The sequence below is a fragment of the Chiloscyllium plagiosum genome, chromosome 26 (genome assembly GCF_004010195.1).
Source record: "Chiloscyllium plagiosum isolate BGI_BamShark_2017 chromosome 26, ASM401019v2, whole genome shotgun sequence".
NCBI classification, from domain to species: domain Eukaryota; kingdom Metazoa; phylum Chordata; class Chondrichthyes; order Orectolobiformes; family Hemiscylliidae; genus Chiloscyllium; species Chiloscyllium plagiosum.
The window spans coordinates 36,501,659-36,518,170 of NC_057735.1; the positions used below are offsets into that span (position 1 = coordinate 36,501,659).

Consider the following 16,512-nt stretch of genomic DNA (forward strand, 5'->3'; position numbering starts at 1 on the left):
CAGGCAGCATCCAGGGAACAGGAGATTCGAAGTTTGGGCACAGGCCCTTCTTCAGGAATGAGCAGAGAGTGTTCAGCAGGAGAAGATAAAAGGTAAGGAGGAGGGACTTGGAGGAGGGGAGTTGGAAATGTGATAGGTCCTCCTCTTCCTCGTCCTCCTCTTCCTCGTCCTCCTCTTCCTCGTCCTCCTCCTCCTGGAGGATGAGGACATTTTCGGTTAAGGTTGTACCTAGGGAGGATATTCCTGGAAAAACATCCACTGAGGTTATCAGAGTTGAACTGGATAATGAGAAAGGGATGATCACCACATTGGGATTAGTGCATGCATTTGGATAGGCAAGGACTGGTAAGGGATAATCAGCATGCCTTGTAGAGTGGGAAATTGTATCTCACTAATTTGATTTGAGTTTTTGAAGAAGTGACAAAGATGGTTGATGAAGGCAGAGCGGTGGATGTAGTCTATCTCGACTTCAGCAAAGCGTTCTACAAGACTCCACATGGTAGACTCGTTAGCAATGTTGATCATCAGGAATCCTGGGAGAGCCAGCCATTTGGATATAAAATGGCTTAAAAGGTAGGAGACAGAGTGGTGGTGAAGGTTGCTTTTTGGACTGGAGGCCTGTGAGCAGTGGTGTGCCACAAGGATCAGTGCTGGGTCCAGCGCTTTTTATCATTCATATAAATGATCTGAATGTGAAAATAGGAGGTATCATTCATAAATTTGCAGAAGACAGCAAAATTGGTGCTGTAATGAACAGTCAGAAGTGTTACCTGAGAATACAATGGGACCATGAACAGATGGGCCAAGGGGTAGCAGATGGAGTTTAATTCAGATAAATGTGAAGTGTTGCATTTTGCTAAGACAAATCAAAGCAGGACATAAAAATTGAAAGAACTGTGAATGCTGCAAGTCATAAACAAAACAATTTCTGGAAAAGCTCAGCAGGTTTGGCAGCATGTGTGAAGAGAAATCAGAGTTAATGCATTGGGTCCGGCGATCCTTGCTCAGGCCACATACACTTAATGGTAGGGTCATGCGAAGTGTTGCCTAACAAACAGACCATGGGATACAGGTTCTTAGTTCCTTGAAAGTGGAGTCAAAAGTAGAGAAGCGAGTGAAGGTGTTTGTTACGCTTGCCTTTATTGGTCAATGCGTTGAGTATAGGAGTCGGAAGGTCATGTTGTGGCTGTACAGGTCATTGGTTAGGTCACTTTCGGAATACTGCATTCAATTCTCATTTCCCTGCTATATGAAAGAAAAAGTTGTGAAACTTGAAATGATTTAGAAAAGATTTATAAGAATGTTGCTCCAGTTGGAGGGTTTGAACTATAGGGAGAGGCTGAACAGGTTGGGTCTATTTTCCATGGAGTGTCTGGGGCTGAGAGATGACCTGAGGTTTATAAAATCATGAGGGGCATGAATAGGGTAAATAGACAAGAATTTTCCCCCAAGATAGAGGAGTCCAAGATAGGTTTAGGGTAAAGGGGAAGATTTTAAAAGGGACCTAAGGGGCAACCTTTTCATGCAAAGGTGCATGTAAAGAATAAGCTGCCAGAGGTAGTGGTGGAGGGTGATCCGATTACAACATTTAAAAGCTATCTGGATTAGTACATGAACAGGATAGGTTGAGAGAGAAATGGGCCAAATGCTGGCAAACAGGAGGTAGATTAGATTCATTTACAATATCTGATCGGCATGGACAAGTTGGACCGAAGGGTCGGTTTTTATGCAGAGAAATGACATACTGCTTCCACCATGTTTGATGCTCAACATATTCAAACATCTCTCCCGGTCCACTTTCCGTTCTTTGTGATCTACATTTATTATTTTAGTTCTGACTCAACATAACTAAAAATTCTGTTGTTTGTCACAGACAATCCAAGTGCAAGTCAGAAGTGAGGGGGAGAAAAAGCAATGTATTAGTTCGGTGGGGACAGCTTTCACTTTGCACAACAAATTAAATAGAAGTCCATATTCAGCTCAAAGATTATGAGGTATTAGCTATTATTTGAGTTTGACAAAGTTAAAAAATCATAACAACAGGTTATAGTCCAACAGGCTTATTTGGAAGTACTAGCTTTCAAAGCACTGCTTCTTCATCAGGTGGTGAAGCAGCATTTCGAAAGCTAGTGCTTCCAAATAAACCTATTCGAATATAACCTGGTGTTGTGTGATTTTTATCTTTGTCTACCCCAGTCCAACACCGGCATCTCCAGATCATTTGAGTTTGAGTTATTGTTATGACATGTAACAAGATGGCGAAGAGTCTTATTTTGCATACTGTACAGGCAGACAGTGCAAAACAGAATGCAGTGTTACAGGCACAGTGAAGGTGCAGAAAGAAGCAGAGTTAAAATTAACATTAGAGAGGTCAGTTCCAAAGTCTGGTAACGGCGGAGAAAAAGCTGTTCTTGAATCTGATTGAACATGTATTCCAACTTTTATATCTTCTGCCCAACGGAAGAGGGTGAGAGAGTGTAATGAGGTGAGATGAGTCTTTGACTATATGGTTTGTTTTTGAAGATATAACTGCACATTACGTGGCTGGGAGCTAACAGTATCTTTCAACTGGACAAAGAAACTGGGGAGAGATGAGTATCATAACAGAAAACAATGACAGCAGTGGAAACTGTACAAATAAAACTGCAAAAAAGTGCAAGTTATTTTTTGCTTGTTAAGTGAAAGAGAAGATGTACAAGTATAAAACTCAGGAGTGTGTGCAGAATTAATATGCTTGGAAATAGACTACACTCGATTTTTGAAATTGTTAAATTCTTTGTATTACGTCAGGAAATAGCAATATGACTGAATTTGTTAATAAGTTTGGCAGATGGACGGACAGTTGAGAGCTTTAAATTTACACAAAAAAATCTGAAGGACAAGAAATTTACTTACCAAAATGAACTGAGCTGATAGCTAGGAGTAGGGCAAACCTGCAATCAAAGTAAACCTAAAACACTCTGAATATGTAAAGGTATGATACCAAAAACCATTGCACATCCCTAAAAGGGCAGAAGGTTCACAGAATTAAGCAATGTTGCTCAACAAATAATGTGAGCCACAGCTTCAAGCTAAAAATAGCTGACAAATGCAAAGGAAAATGGAAATTCAGTGGACTGGACTAGGAGAGATAATACAAGAAATACAAGTCCCCCAAAAGCCTGTCCCACCATTCTAAAATTGCAGCTAATTTTCTATCTCAGCAAAATCTACCAACATTATCCCTTGGATTCCAAATGTCCAAAAATCTATTTATCTCTGACTTAAATAGACGGAAATATCCTTCACAGTAGACAACTCAGTGAGGAAATATTTTGATTAAATTCTATATGACGGACCTGTCATTCTCAGACTGTGATTCCTTGTACTCAACTCCCTAGCCTACAATAAAAATAAAAAATCCTTAAACAATTGAAGAAAGCATAGATAAAACTCACATTTATATCGTTCATTTCAAAATGCCCCAAGATACTTGGACAAGAGCAATATTAATAAAGGCACTTCTTATTCTAACACTAAAAACTAGGAGGTATCGTAGACTTGATCAATGGGGTAGGTCTTCAAGGAGAATCTAAAAGGAAGGGAGAGAAAAGGGAAGACAGGGAGTGTATTCCTGAGTTCAAGGCCTAGTCAACTGACTGACAACTATGATGCAACTGAAATAAAGAATGAAAAGAAGCACAAATCTGAGACCTCAAAGGCCGGAAGTACTGGAGAAGGCTTGGAAAGTTAATGGCAAGGCACATGAAGCCATCTTAAAGTCAAACTAAACGATCTATGTCAGTTTAAGGAACAGTGGAAAGGAAACAGTTTGTGTTGCAGCTCCAAGACAATTTCTGCTCATCAAGTACTGAATGTCAAACAATATGACAAATGAGTAGTGGTGGAGTGACCAAAGAAGCAGCAAAATTGAAAGCTATGACATATGTGGAAAATGTTGTGTTTTTGGTATCGTGTTCTCTCTTTATGCAGCTATCATAGTAATAGGGGCAAAATGTAATAAAGGTATGCTCAATAAATTAAAAACTTTTTGCAAAAATCTTTATAAATACTGAGTAGTAAACACAGGTCCAGACCAGCTAAATAGGCAATGAGAATATGTAAGATTTATTAAATGAACACAATTTTTTATGCTTTTTCTCCAACAGGAAAATGAATACCAAGGGAGGTAAAAATATAAGCAGGTGGGACTTGAACCTGGGCCTCCTGTTCATTTATTTTTATGTACGGAAGTGCTGTCACACAACCAAACAGCATTTCCCACTATCAAATCACCTGTGGTAAATTTCATCTATTAACCACCATGAAATCACTGATGCTTCCAACTGTTCAATTTAGATTCATGGGTTGACAAGTTAATTCTTCGGATCCTAGAAAGAAATGTATGAAGAAATTGTTGATGTATTATTCATAATTTCCCTAACCTTCACAGTTAGGAAGTGCCTTTGGATTAGAAGATTACAAACGTTATTCCAATGTTCAAAAGGAGTGTGGAAAATCCTAAGTACCTAAAGGACCATCAATTAAACATGACTTGTGAGAAAGTTGCAGAAATCTCTCAGAAGAAACAGAGCAACAGACAAGTATAAGCTGATTTAAGAGTCAGCATTGATTTCTTTCTTAAATAGAAAATCATGACTGATTAATCTAGTCAATTTTATTTTGACTAGGTGATTAACATGATAGATAAAGAAATGTTAAATCTATTGTCATTATGGGCTTCCAAAAAGCCCAAGAGGGCCATTAAAAAAAAATCAAAAGTTTGGAATTGAATATCACATCATAACATGGGTTGGTTATGGTTAAGAAAATGGTAGAAAGGAAGGAATAGATGGACAGGATTACAATGATTCCTAGGATCTACACTGAGTTCACAGCTTTTCAATGTATAAGTATGTGGTAAATCATATAACTAATTTGCTGATGACATTAATTTAGAACACACAGAAAGTAATAAATGGAATCAGGAAGTTATGAAGGAAAATAGTTAAAATGAAGCAATGTCAGGAAATGCAGTTTACCCACTTTGGATCCAAATCGGATATAGAAGAATATTTTCTAAATGAAGACATAAGGACCTGTGGAGAAATAAAAGTTTGACTGCTTTTATGGATCTAGACTATCACAACAGCTTTCAGAACTTCAACGTTAGGAAAGCTAGGATAACAAAGTCAGGAAATACACCTCAGTTGCATGGACCCTAAGTAAGACCTCACCTAGATGAGTTATTTAATTGCTACCTTGTTCCTATTCTTGTACCATGCAATTCTTTCAACATTTGAAGTATTTATACAATTGTCATTTGAAAATTGTTTGACTTCTTTACATTACCACAAGTTAAAATCATACTTGCTGTGTAAAAGATCTTTTTTCTCTGTCTCCTCAGATTCTTTTAGAAGAGTTTGGTGCTGGAAAAGCACAGCCAGTCAAGCAGCATCCAAGAAGCAGGAGAATCAACGTTTCAAGCAGATGCTCTTCATCAGGAATTCCTGAAGAGCTTATGCTCAAAATGTTGATTCTCCAGCTCCTCACATGCTGCCTAACTGGCTGTGCTTTTCCAGCACACATTCTTCGACTCTGATCTCCAGCATCTGCAGTCCTCACTTTCTCCCACCTCTGATTCTTTTGACAACTTGCTTAAACCAGTCTCCAGGCCACTGAAAAGAATTTTTCCTGCTTACTCTGTTAAACCCCTCGTGATTTTGAATTTCTTAAATGCCTCCATAATCTTCAAAGCTCCAAAGAGAAGAACTCAGTTTCTCTCCACATAGCTGACAATTTTCCTCTCTGGTTAAATATTATATTAAATCTCATCTGCACCTGCTCCAAGGCCTTGAGGTCCTTTTTAAAGTAGCTGGAGCTACTTTACTAATCACAATACTCTAGCTGGAGCTAAACCAATGTTGAAAAGGTTTAGCATGACTTCAGACATTTTGTTCTGTCTGCCTAAAGTTAACAATTCCTATAACTTTTTGAGCTGCCTTTTCAACTTGTCCTGCTATCTATGAAGAATTTTGGGAATCGAGCCTTGTTCAAAACTGCATCATTTAGTTAAATTTATCTCGTCAGAGTTACATAATTCTAAAACTGATCTGAATTCAGCTGAATGATGCCTTCTGAACTGAATGGTTAACAAAAGAGAGAGAAAATGTATAAAAATTAATTCCAACATGCATATTGCAGTCACAGTACCAAATTCTAATCTAAATATTCAAAAACAACTGTCAGGAACTGGAAAATTCAATTCCAAACCCAAAGAAAAGAAAAAGTTCAAATTCAAATGAAAATAAACAATAAATGCTGAAAATCTCAGCAGGTCCAGCAGCATCTGTGAAGAGAAACAGAGAGTTAGCCTACAATGACCACAACAAATAGGAACAGGAGTAGGCCATTTTGTCGTTTAAGCTTGCGCCACCATTCAATAGAATCATTGCTGATCTGTCGTTCCTCACATCCAACTTCCTGCATTTTCCCCCAAAACCCTTTCTTTCTCCTACTGATCAATAAGCTATCTCAGCCTTAAGTATACACAAGGACTCTGTCCCCCCCAACTCTCTATGGCAAGGAGTTCCAAAGACTCTCAACACTCAGAAGAAAACCCTCCATATCTCAGTCTTAAATTGGCATCCCATTAATCTCAAACTATACCCTCTGGTCCTAGACTCTCCCATGAGGGGAAACATTCTCTCAGCATTTACCCTGTCAAGCTCCTTAAGAATATTTTAAAGAGATCACACTTTATTCTTGTAAACTCCAATGAGTAGAATCCCAATCAGTTTAACCTTCACTCATAAGACATTCTCTCCATTATTGGGACAATTCTAATGAATTTTCTCTGAAATGCAGGTAGATAGGATAGTGAAGGAGGAGTTTGGTATGCTTTCCTTTACTGGTCAGAGTATTGAATACAAGAGTTGGGAGGTCATGTTGCAGCTGTACAGGACATTGGTTAGGCCACTGTTGGAATATTGTGTACAATTCTGGTCTCCTTCCTATCGGAATGATGTTGTGGAACTTGAAAGGGGTTCAGAAAAGAATTACAAGGATGTTGCCAGGGTTGGAGGATTTGACTATAGGGAGAGGCTGAAGAGGCTGTGGTTGTTTTCCCTGGAGCGTCGCAGACTGAGGGGTGAAGTTATAGAGGTGTACAAAATTATGAGGGGCATGGATAGGATAAATAGACAAAGTCTTTTCCCTGGATTTGTGGAGTCCAGAACTAGAGGGCATGGGTTCAGGTTGAGAGGGGAAAGATATAAAAGAGACTTAAGGGGCAACCGTTTCATGCAGAGGGTGATACATGGATGGAATGAGCTGCCAGAGGACGTGGTGGAGGCTGGTACAATTGCAGCATTTAAGAGGCATTTGGATGGGTATATGAATAGGAAGGGTTTGGAGGGATATGGGCCAGGTGTTGGCAGGTGGGACTAGATTGTGTTGGGTTGTCGGCATGGACAGGTTGGACCAAAGGGTCTGTTTCCATGCTGTACATCTCTATGACTATGTCTCCAATATAATGATACCTTTCCTTAAAATATGGGGACCAAAACTGCTCACAGTACTATTGATCTGGTCTCACCAGCACCTTGTATAGTTGCAGTAAGAGGTCACTACTTTTATACTCTCACCCTCCCTTAAATAAGGGCTAACATTCCATTTGCTTTCCTGGTTACCTGCTGCACTTGTGTGCAAGCTGTTTTATCACAAGTGTCTTTATGTTGCAGCTTTCTGCAGTTTTTTTCCATTTAAATAAAATTCTGTTCTATTGTTCTCCCTTCCAAAATGAACAACTTCACATTTTCCCACATTATACTTCATTTGCCAAAGTCTTTCCCACTTATTTAACCTATCAATATCTCTGTAAACTGTATCCCCTTTCCACTTATTGTTGTGCTATCTACAAATTTGGCTAAAGCACATTCGCTTTCGTCCTTCAAAACTATTAATATATATTGTAAACAGTTGCAGTCTCAGCACTGATACTTATGGAACCCCACTGGTCACAGGTTACCAACCCGAAAATGAACCCTGATCCGTTTCCTGCTCATGAGCCAATTCTCTAACCATGCCAATATGTTACCACCAACACCATGGGCTCAAGTAATTTTAGGAGAGAAACTTATCAAAATGTGCACTGACATACTTCCAAAAGGTTATACTTCATGAATAGTTGTATAATAAAAATATGATTTTTAACAGCAAAACTTATTGCAGATTTCTTTTTAGATTACTTACAGTGTGGAAACAGGCACTTTGGCCCAACAAGTCCACACCGACCCTATGAAGAGCAACCCACCCAGACCCATTCTCCTACATCTACCCCTTCACCTAACACTACGGGCAATTTACCATGGCCAATTCACCTGACCTGCACATCTTTGGACTGTGGGAGGAAACCCACGCAGACACGGGGAGAATGTGCAAACTCCACACAGACAGTTGCCCGAGGCGAGAATTGAACCCAGGTCTCTGGCGCTGTGAGGCAGCAGTGCTAGCCATTGTGCCACCTTGTCGCCCCAAATTTTAATTTTCTTCCCCATCATTCTCATAAATGCAGTAATGACAGGTTTGGAAGAGATTCATTAATAGCAACTATGTAACCACCATTGGTTGTCAAAAAAACATCTGGTTCACTAACATCCTTCAGGGCAGTAAACCTACTGCCTTTATCTGATCTGGCCTATATTGTTCTCCAGACCGACAGCAATGTGTTGATTTTGAACTACCCCAGCTCTCTTTGCCATCTCAAATCAATTCAAGAGCAATCAAATGATGAGAAACAAATGCCAGCCTTGCTAGCAAAGCCTAAAACTCTCAAGAACCTTTTTAAAAATGCCTTACTACAGGAATTGAATGACTTACTGTAAAACATTTAAAACGCAAAACATGAGTGACAATGCAGGCTTTGATTTAATCACAGTTAAACGATGATATGGCAACTCACTAACATCAACATTAACAAGGGTGACCATTTTACTGATGTTTCTATGAATACTATTTGTCACTGAAAATTAAATAGCTGGCAACTCAAGCTGCACATTTTCCCAGATGTTTTGTTTCACGACAAGCACCATACATGAGGCCAGCAGATCACCACACGAACTCTAGGCCACAATTCCAAAACTATTCTAAACTATTCTGAACTACTTCAAAATGTTTTAATTGGTCTGTTTTACAAAAAAAAAGCATGACCATTCTTCGCAGAGACAATTTCGACATTAGTAGATGCATATTTAAATTACGAACATTTAGGATTGGAACAATGTTCAGGAGAAAAATCATTGAGATTTGGAGTAAGAAGAGGTCTTTTCTGAACTTAGAAGATTACATGCAGTGAAAATCTCAAAGCATCTATTTAGGGACTGGATTAGATCTGGTTAAATATCTCCCTCCAACGTTCTGACACTTTGACATCCTAAAAAAAGTTCATCTTCACAAAACTGAACCCAAAATCCATCTGCCTCTATTTTAAAAATCCAAATTACAAAAATAACATCCATACATTTTTATCATAAAATGCACGTGCAGGTACACAATCCTTTATTAGAAACACTTGGGGCCAGCTAGTTTTCGGAATTTGGAAATTTTCAGATTTCGGAATAAGTGACAGTTTCACGGTGAAATTTTAAAAATCTTACCAAACAACTGACGCACCTGAGAGTACTACAAGCCCTGAGACAGAATTGACACCTGCATGGGTCAAGTGGGTGTGGAGTTGGGTTAAGTGTTTATACGCTAAACAACTCCTATGAAGAAAAAAACATCATGAAAAAGACTTCGGATTTTGCAGCTTTTCAGATCTCAGGATTTCAGATAAAGGATTGTGTATCTGTAATACTTTAGTGCTAAATAATAAAGTCTCTCTCTTCACATTTCTTTTCCCTGCCCAACAGTATACTAATTGAAAAGTTCTGAAAACATTTTACCTTCGCCATTTTCCATACTGGCACGTCTGAACTTCTCAGCCAAGTTTACTGTAATCTACATCAGCACTCCTTTTACCCCACCAATTGCCAAGGTTTTTGTGATTACCTCCTAAAAATCACACTGCTCAGCTGGCTTTGTTACTTTGATATTAGTTTCCACCCTTGTGAACAGCCAAAAAGAAATATGCTGTTTGATACAATAAATTTCTTGCTGTGTAATCACATAAACACACTAAACAGGCCTAAGGCCATCTCTTTTGGTTCTAACAAATATGTAGCGTACCTCTCATTATCCTGGAAGGGTAAGGTACATCAAAAAGTTTAAACAAAAGGTGATGTTAGCTTTTTATAGTGCAACATTACTAGTTTTCTTTTCTAAATCTACAGTAGTGAGTAGAGTGGGGTTTTTTGATTATATATTGAGATTGATCGCTTGATTAAACTTTAAAACTATAAAAGCATAGGTACTAATCTAGGGTGAAGCAGTGTTTTTAGAGCAATAAGACTATGCTATTTTCTGGGTCGGTAAATTGTTAAGGTGCAAAGATGGTCTTCAGTAGAGTGATGCTGTTTCTGTTGGATGTGACAGATTGGGGAGAATTTCCAAGTTACACTTAATAAGATACTGGGGAGTGTTGCCAAACAAACAGACCTTGGGGAGCAGGTTCATAGTTCCTTGAAAGTGGAGTCACACGTAAATAGGATAGTGAAGATGTTTGATATGCTTGCACTGAGTATAGGAATTGGGAGATCTTATTCCAGTTGTACAGGGCATTCATTTACCAGTATTGGAATTGTGCGCGCAATTCTGGTCTCTCTTCTATAGGAAGGAAATTGTGAAACTTGAAAGGGTTCAGAAAAGATTTAGGAGGGTGTTGCCTGGGTTGAGCTATAGGAAGAGGGTGAGGAGCATCAGAGGCTGAGAAGTAACCTTACAAAGGTTTATAATATCATGAGGGGCATTGATAGGGTAAATAGACAAGGTCTTTCCCTGGGTTGGGAAAACTAGAGGACATAGGTTTAAGGTGAGAGGGGAAGGATTTCAAAGGGATCTTAGGCGCAACTTTTTCATGCAGAGAGTGGTGTGTGTATATTGGATGAGCTGCCAGAGGAAGTGGTGGAGGCTGGTATCTGGATGGGTACATGAATAAGATGGGTACATGATATAGGCCAAGTGCTGGCAAATGGGACTAGACTTATTTCGGATATCTGGTCGGCATTGATGAGTTGGACTGACGGGTCCGTTTCCTTGCTGATATATGATTCTGTGTACATTTCATTGCCATCAATAATTCCTGCATGGTTCTGGAAAAGGTTAAGGAATCATTTACCCTGGAACATCAGCCATGGAATTCTCTACTAAACTCAAACAGTCCTAAGACTGACGCTGGAGAGTGGCAATCTATCCCAGAGTACCATAGCGTATGCTGTCTCAAAAGAATGGATGCGGTGAAGCTAGCAGTGTGAGAATGCTACCACAGTCCCCAACAAGTGGTGTTTCCCACTAGCAGGATCCTGCTGCCAAGTCAAAAAAAGACATTCTGTCTTTCATACAAATTAGTTGAGGCATATGTACATCAGTGCTTATATGATGCTAGGTATGTAAGCTGTATGTTCCAAAGACTGGTAGATCATTTGACACAGCACGTCACTTAGAAGGTTAGGAACAGCTGAGATACTGACCATATCTAATCAGCCAATGTTTGCAAAACTCAAAGCACAATGTCTAACATCAGATGCAATTCTTTGATTGGACAACATTTGCTAAATAATTCTGAGTGTGCAAAGAATCAACCTGAAACCAATTTAGGATTGTTAGTCAGACTCATTGTAATTCATTTGCAAGCATTAGAAGATACATACATTAATATACAGTTTCTGATCAATCAATGCAAAGTAGGCGACAATGCTTTATTGACAGTCAGCCTACCCTGTTTAAAATGTCAACAAATTTTGGCAATCATCTGTCAGTTATCATTAACTGGTATATTCTCCATGACAAATTTCTGCAGTTCACTTGCCAAGCAGTCACCTCTCATACAGCCTAAATGTTGTCTTCCTTCACATTGGTGTTTTTACAAATAGCCCTGATAAATGCAATATGAAAAGCTTTGACAGAAGCGTTATTTTTAGCAATACTAAAAGGTTTTGTAATACCAAATGACTACCTATATGATAGTCATATTTTAATCCTGATACATATGTGAAAGTATGAGGAACAATGCAACATGAATCACAACCGAATTTTGTTTTTGGAGAAGGAGGTGGTCAGCAGTGGTGAGAAGCAGTATGGTAATAGAAAGGCAGACAGAAATTGGAGCCAAACCAAAACACATCATAAAATAAATAGCTGTCAAGGTGAAGATATGCATGAGCATGTGGGCTAGAAATCAGGACTAAATAAATTGTTAACCACTCATTCAACTGGATATATGTATATGTGAATAAGAAGTGTTAGAAACAAGATGCGACAGTAGAAACGTGTGTTAGGAACACAAAGAACTTGGCTTAATGAAGAGCATTAAATTGAACATAAAATGTTCAAGATGATGAATTGAAAGAGTGGTATAAAAGGTCGCTATTTTCCCATCCATGAAAGCTCCAGAGTTTCCATTAATCTCCTCAATTATTTTCAATGTCTGTTTATGAACACAAGTACCTTAGGTTCTCATTTGCACTGAGTCAATTTAAGCTTGTCACAAATTTATATCCAGATCTTCTTCCTTCGAGGAAAAGATATCCATGTTCATCAACTGGGCTGCTTGATTGATTGAGTTCCACTGAGTATGCAGGTGACTGTTAAGGTCTATAATTCCAAAGTTTTGCTGCTAATAAGACAGCATACCACAGATGATTGAGTTTCAGATGAACTGCTGTCTTTTCTTTATATTTAAGTATCAGTTAAGGGTGTCATCCTTTAGGAAATTCATGTTGTGTATTCTCTCTTGTACACTTTGGAGGACAGTCACAGAACATTTTCCATGCTGTGTTCTGCCTCAGTTGAATCCAATACAAGCACAAGATATGACAGTTTCATACACAACAATGAAATGATGTAAAAGAAAGAGAGAGCTTTCTTTCATCCAAGACCATGAGTGGACAAATTGGTGCAGTACACAGTTTATGTAACCTGAAACATGTTCTAACCTTGACAACAGTCACAAATGTTCATCATTTTCCATATTATATCTTTATTGCTCTAATTTGATGCAATTGGTTTTATTGTATTACAGGATCACTCCTCAGTTGGTGTTGATTCTCCATATAATATGAGCTACCACAAAGAACTCATTGGGAACATAGTGCTCCATGTCAAAATGATATCTTAATAGGTTTTGCTTTCAAGAAGGCAATCCTTTACAAAATAATTCTTGCTCGAAAAAAAGTCAGTTTTATTGAAAATAAAAATTAAGCAAGCTATTTTACAGTCTACTGATATTAGGCTCACTTCGCATCTGAAAATGCATAGGAATTATTGTATTGAGTACATACATCTGTATATACACAGACAAACAACACTGCAATATGATCAATAGAATGGACCTTAACTTATTTTCTATTACATAGATACACAAATAATTAATTTAAACCCTGAGTGAAAACAATAAAGATTCTTTAAATTGCTGAATCTGACAAAGTGAAATTCGAACATAAATTTAAAAGGAAACAATGATTTGTAGCATTCACAAACAAATCTTGTTCTACTTCCAGCCCCCTGGTGGTAGCGTGAAGACATGCCACTGACAGGTATTTAATAGTTTAAAATCCGTTAGGTCAAGTCCCCTTGGTCCACTCATTTACCTGAAGACAGGTGCAAAACACAATGGACTACCTTTAGAGATTCCTACGCTGATCTAAAAAAAAAGACCGACAAAGTCTAAGAAAGCTGACACAAATCACCTACAAACAGATTCCCATTTACCAAAATAGACTCGCGAAAAGATGTGCAATCACCCATATAACATACTGAACATTGTTGCTAAATACTCATATGGATCACTGATGGTCCCATATTGCTCACACACTATGTGCTGCAACATAGCATCATTTCAGCGTTATATAATGAGGCAATGCACAAATAACAAAATAATTCCCTTGCGGTCCCTGCACCTAGTTGTCATCCCAGAACGCTGCAATTTTTCCCCCTTGCAAGATTTTTGCTGCGGCTGGTGATTTATATTTTTTTCCAAAAAAAAAGTAAAAATAAATGAACTGCCATCGGCGGCGGCAGCAGCAGCAGAAAGCCGCCCGCCCCGGACCGTTACCTGAGGTAAAGCTGAATTCAACTGGCGCTGCAGCAGATCTCTCTCGTGGGCTACCTCTTGCATCTTCTCCTGAGTGAGGGACAAAGTTTCCTGCGTCTCCCGCAGGGTCTCCATCAGCTTGTCCCGCTCGTCCAGCATGTTCACCATCAGTTGCTCGAAATTGGCGTCCTCGGCGCCGTTCTGGGAGCCCCTCTGGGTGAGGGTGTCCTCGCTGATGGTGGGCATCACCTCGCACATCATCCTCCCTCAGCGACCCCGCTCCTCCTCCACACACACACAATTAAAAAACCCGGCTGCTTCAGAAAAAAAAACGCAGTATCGATAATCCCCGTAGCTCTCTCGACATCAATTAAACCGGTTCCTCAATTCAGCTTCGCCGATCACCACAAGCACCGTGAGCCTCGCTCGCGCTGCTCCACGACTCAGCCGGCAGCCACTGCGCATGCGCTCGGGCTCGCCTATCCGCGCTTGCGCACCGTCCCTCATTCACGCCCCCAAAAGCCAACTTTGCGTCACCACGATAATCTGCGCAGACTCGATAATAACTCTGCCCTTCCACCACCTCGCCCCGCCCCCTACTTCTCCTTGTTCCCACCCCGCCCCTCCACATCTTTGTCTCATCCACTCCTTCGCCTCTCCCCGCCCCCTCCGCATAGCCCCGCCTCTTCCATCACCTCGCTCCGCCCCTCGTCATAGCCCCCGCCCCCTCCTCACCGTATTCTTCTCCTTTTCATCGATTCAGAGAGATGTCTGGAACAGAAACAGACCCTCTCGTCTGGAACAGAAACTCGTCCAGATCGACTAAATTAATGTAGCCCAATTTGCCAGCCCTTGGCCCATATCCTTCTCAACCCTTCCTATTCATATATCCATCAAAAATGCAGCACCTCACATTTATCTAAACTAAACGCCATCTGCTGCCACTCAGCCTATTGGCCCAACTGATCAAAATCCCATTGTACTCTGAGGTAATCTTCTTTGCTGTCCACTACATCTCCAATTTTGGTGTCATCTGCAAACTTGCTAACTACCTACTATGTTCACATCCAGATCATTTCTAAATGACAAAAAGCAGAAGACCCTGTCCTGATCCTTTGAGTGCTGCCAAAGTATCTCCTGTCCCACAAGACAATCGAACACCTAGGAACACTGCTACACAACCACACCTACCATCCATCTCCTGCTAACACTTTGGAAAAATCAGATCACAGTGCTGTTTTTCTCCTCCCAGCTTACAAGCAGAAGCTGAAACAGAAGGATCTTCACAAAAGGAAGTACAATGCTGGTGTGGAAGATCGTGTCCAGAATTGCTTCGAATTGGTGGATTAGAACGTATTCAAGTACTTAGCAAAAACACATAGACGCGTACGCCACCGCCATCACAGACTTCATTAAGAAATGTGTGGAGGACTGCTTAGCAAAGAAGTCAATCCGAGTGCTCTCCAACCGTAAACCTTGGATGAACCAGGAACTTCTCTTTCTGCTGAAGACCAAATGGGCAGCATCCATGTCAAATGCCACAGATCAATTCAGGAAATCCAGATAAGACCTCCGCAAATCCATCAGAGATACCAAGAAGCAGAACCAGACAAAGTTAGAGATCCAAACCTACTAGACAGACTCCTGCCACATATGGCAAGGGCTACACAGCATTACAGGATACAAATGAAATACAGCAAAATATGAATATGCTACTCCCTTAACATTGTTGGGAAACTAGCCATCTTTTGGGGAGGCACGGTGGCTCAGTGGTTAGCACTGCTGTCTCACAGCACCAGGGACCGGTTTTGTTTCTATCCTTGGGTGGCTATCTGTGTGAAGTATGCACATTCTCCCCATGTCTGCGTGGGTTTCCTCCCACAATCCAAAGATGTGCAGGTTAGGTGAATTGGCCATGCTAAGTTGCCCATAGTGTTCAGGGATGTGTAGGTTAGGTCCATTAGTCAGGGGTAAATGTAGAGTAATAGGGTAAGGGAATGGGTCTGGGTGGGTTTCTCTTCAGAGAGTTGGTGTGCACTTGTTGGGCCAAATTTACCACACTGCAGAGATTCTATGATTCTGACCTATCAAGTAAGTAGTCATCGGGGAGTTGGTGAATTCAGGCCCTTCAGTGAGCAGTATTTGACCACTGAGAGACCTTAGTTTGTAATGAGTCAAGAAAGTCCTCAATGGACCTTCCTCTCGGAACTTAATTAGTGAAATGCTAAGAAGGGGGTGGGGCTGCCTTACAACAGGAACACCTCACATAATTGTTTGCCATCTCCAGGGAAGGGAAAATTCTGCTAATTGAGGTGCACAGCACAGATGAGATCTGTTGGACTATA

The 16,512-nt window shown here is 40.1% G+C and overlaps 1 protein-coding gene across 6 annotated transcripts in view; it reads right to left on the bottom strand.

Moving 5' to 3' along the window:
* Window positions 1-14,670, bottom strand: part of ppfia4 (PTPRF interacting protein alpha 4) — a 699,006-nt gene extending 684,336 nt beyond the window's left edge. For all 6 annotated transcript variants that reach the window (XM_043716872.1, XM_043716871.1, XM_043716866.1 and 3 more), the window contains exon 1: window positions 14,189-14,670. In XM_043716872.1, coding sequence (XP_043572807.1) covers window positions 14,189-14,428 — 240 coding nt within the window. In that variant the 5' untranslated portion in view covers window positions 14,429-14,670. The remainder of the gene's footprint in view (window positions 1-14,188) is intronic.
* Window positions 14,671-16,512: the final 1,842 nt, after the last annotated feature.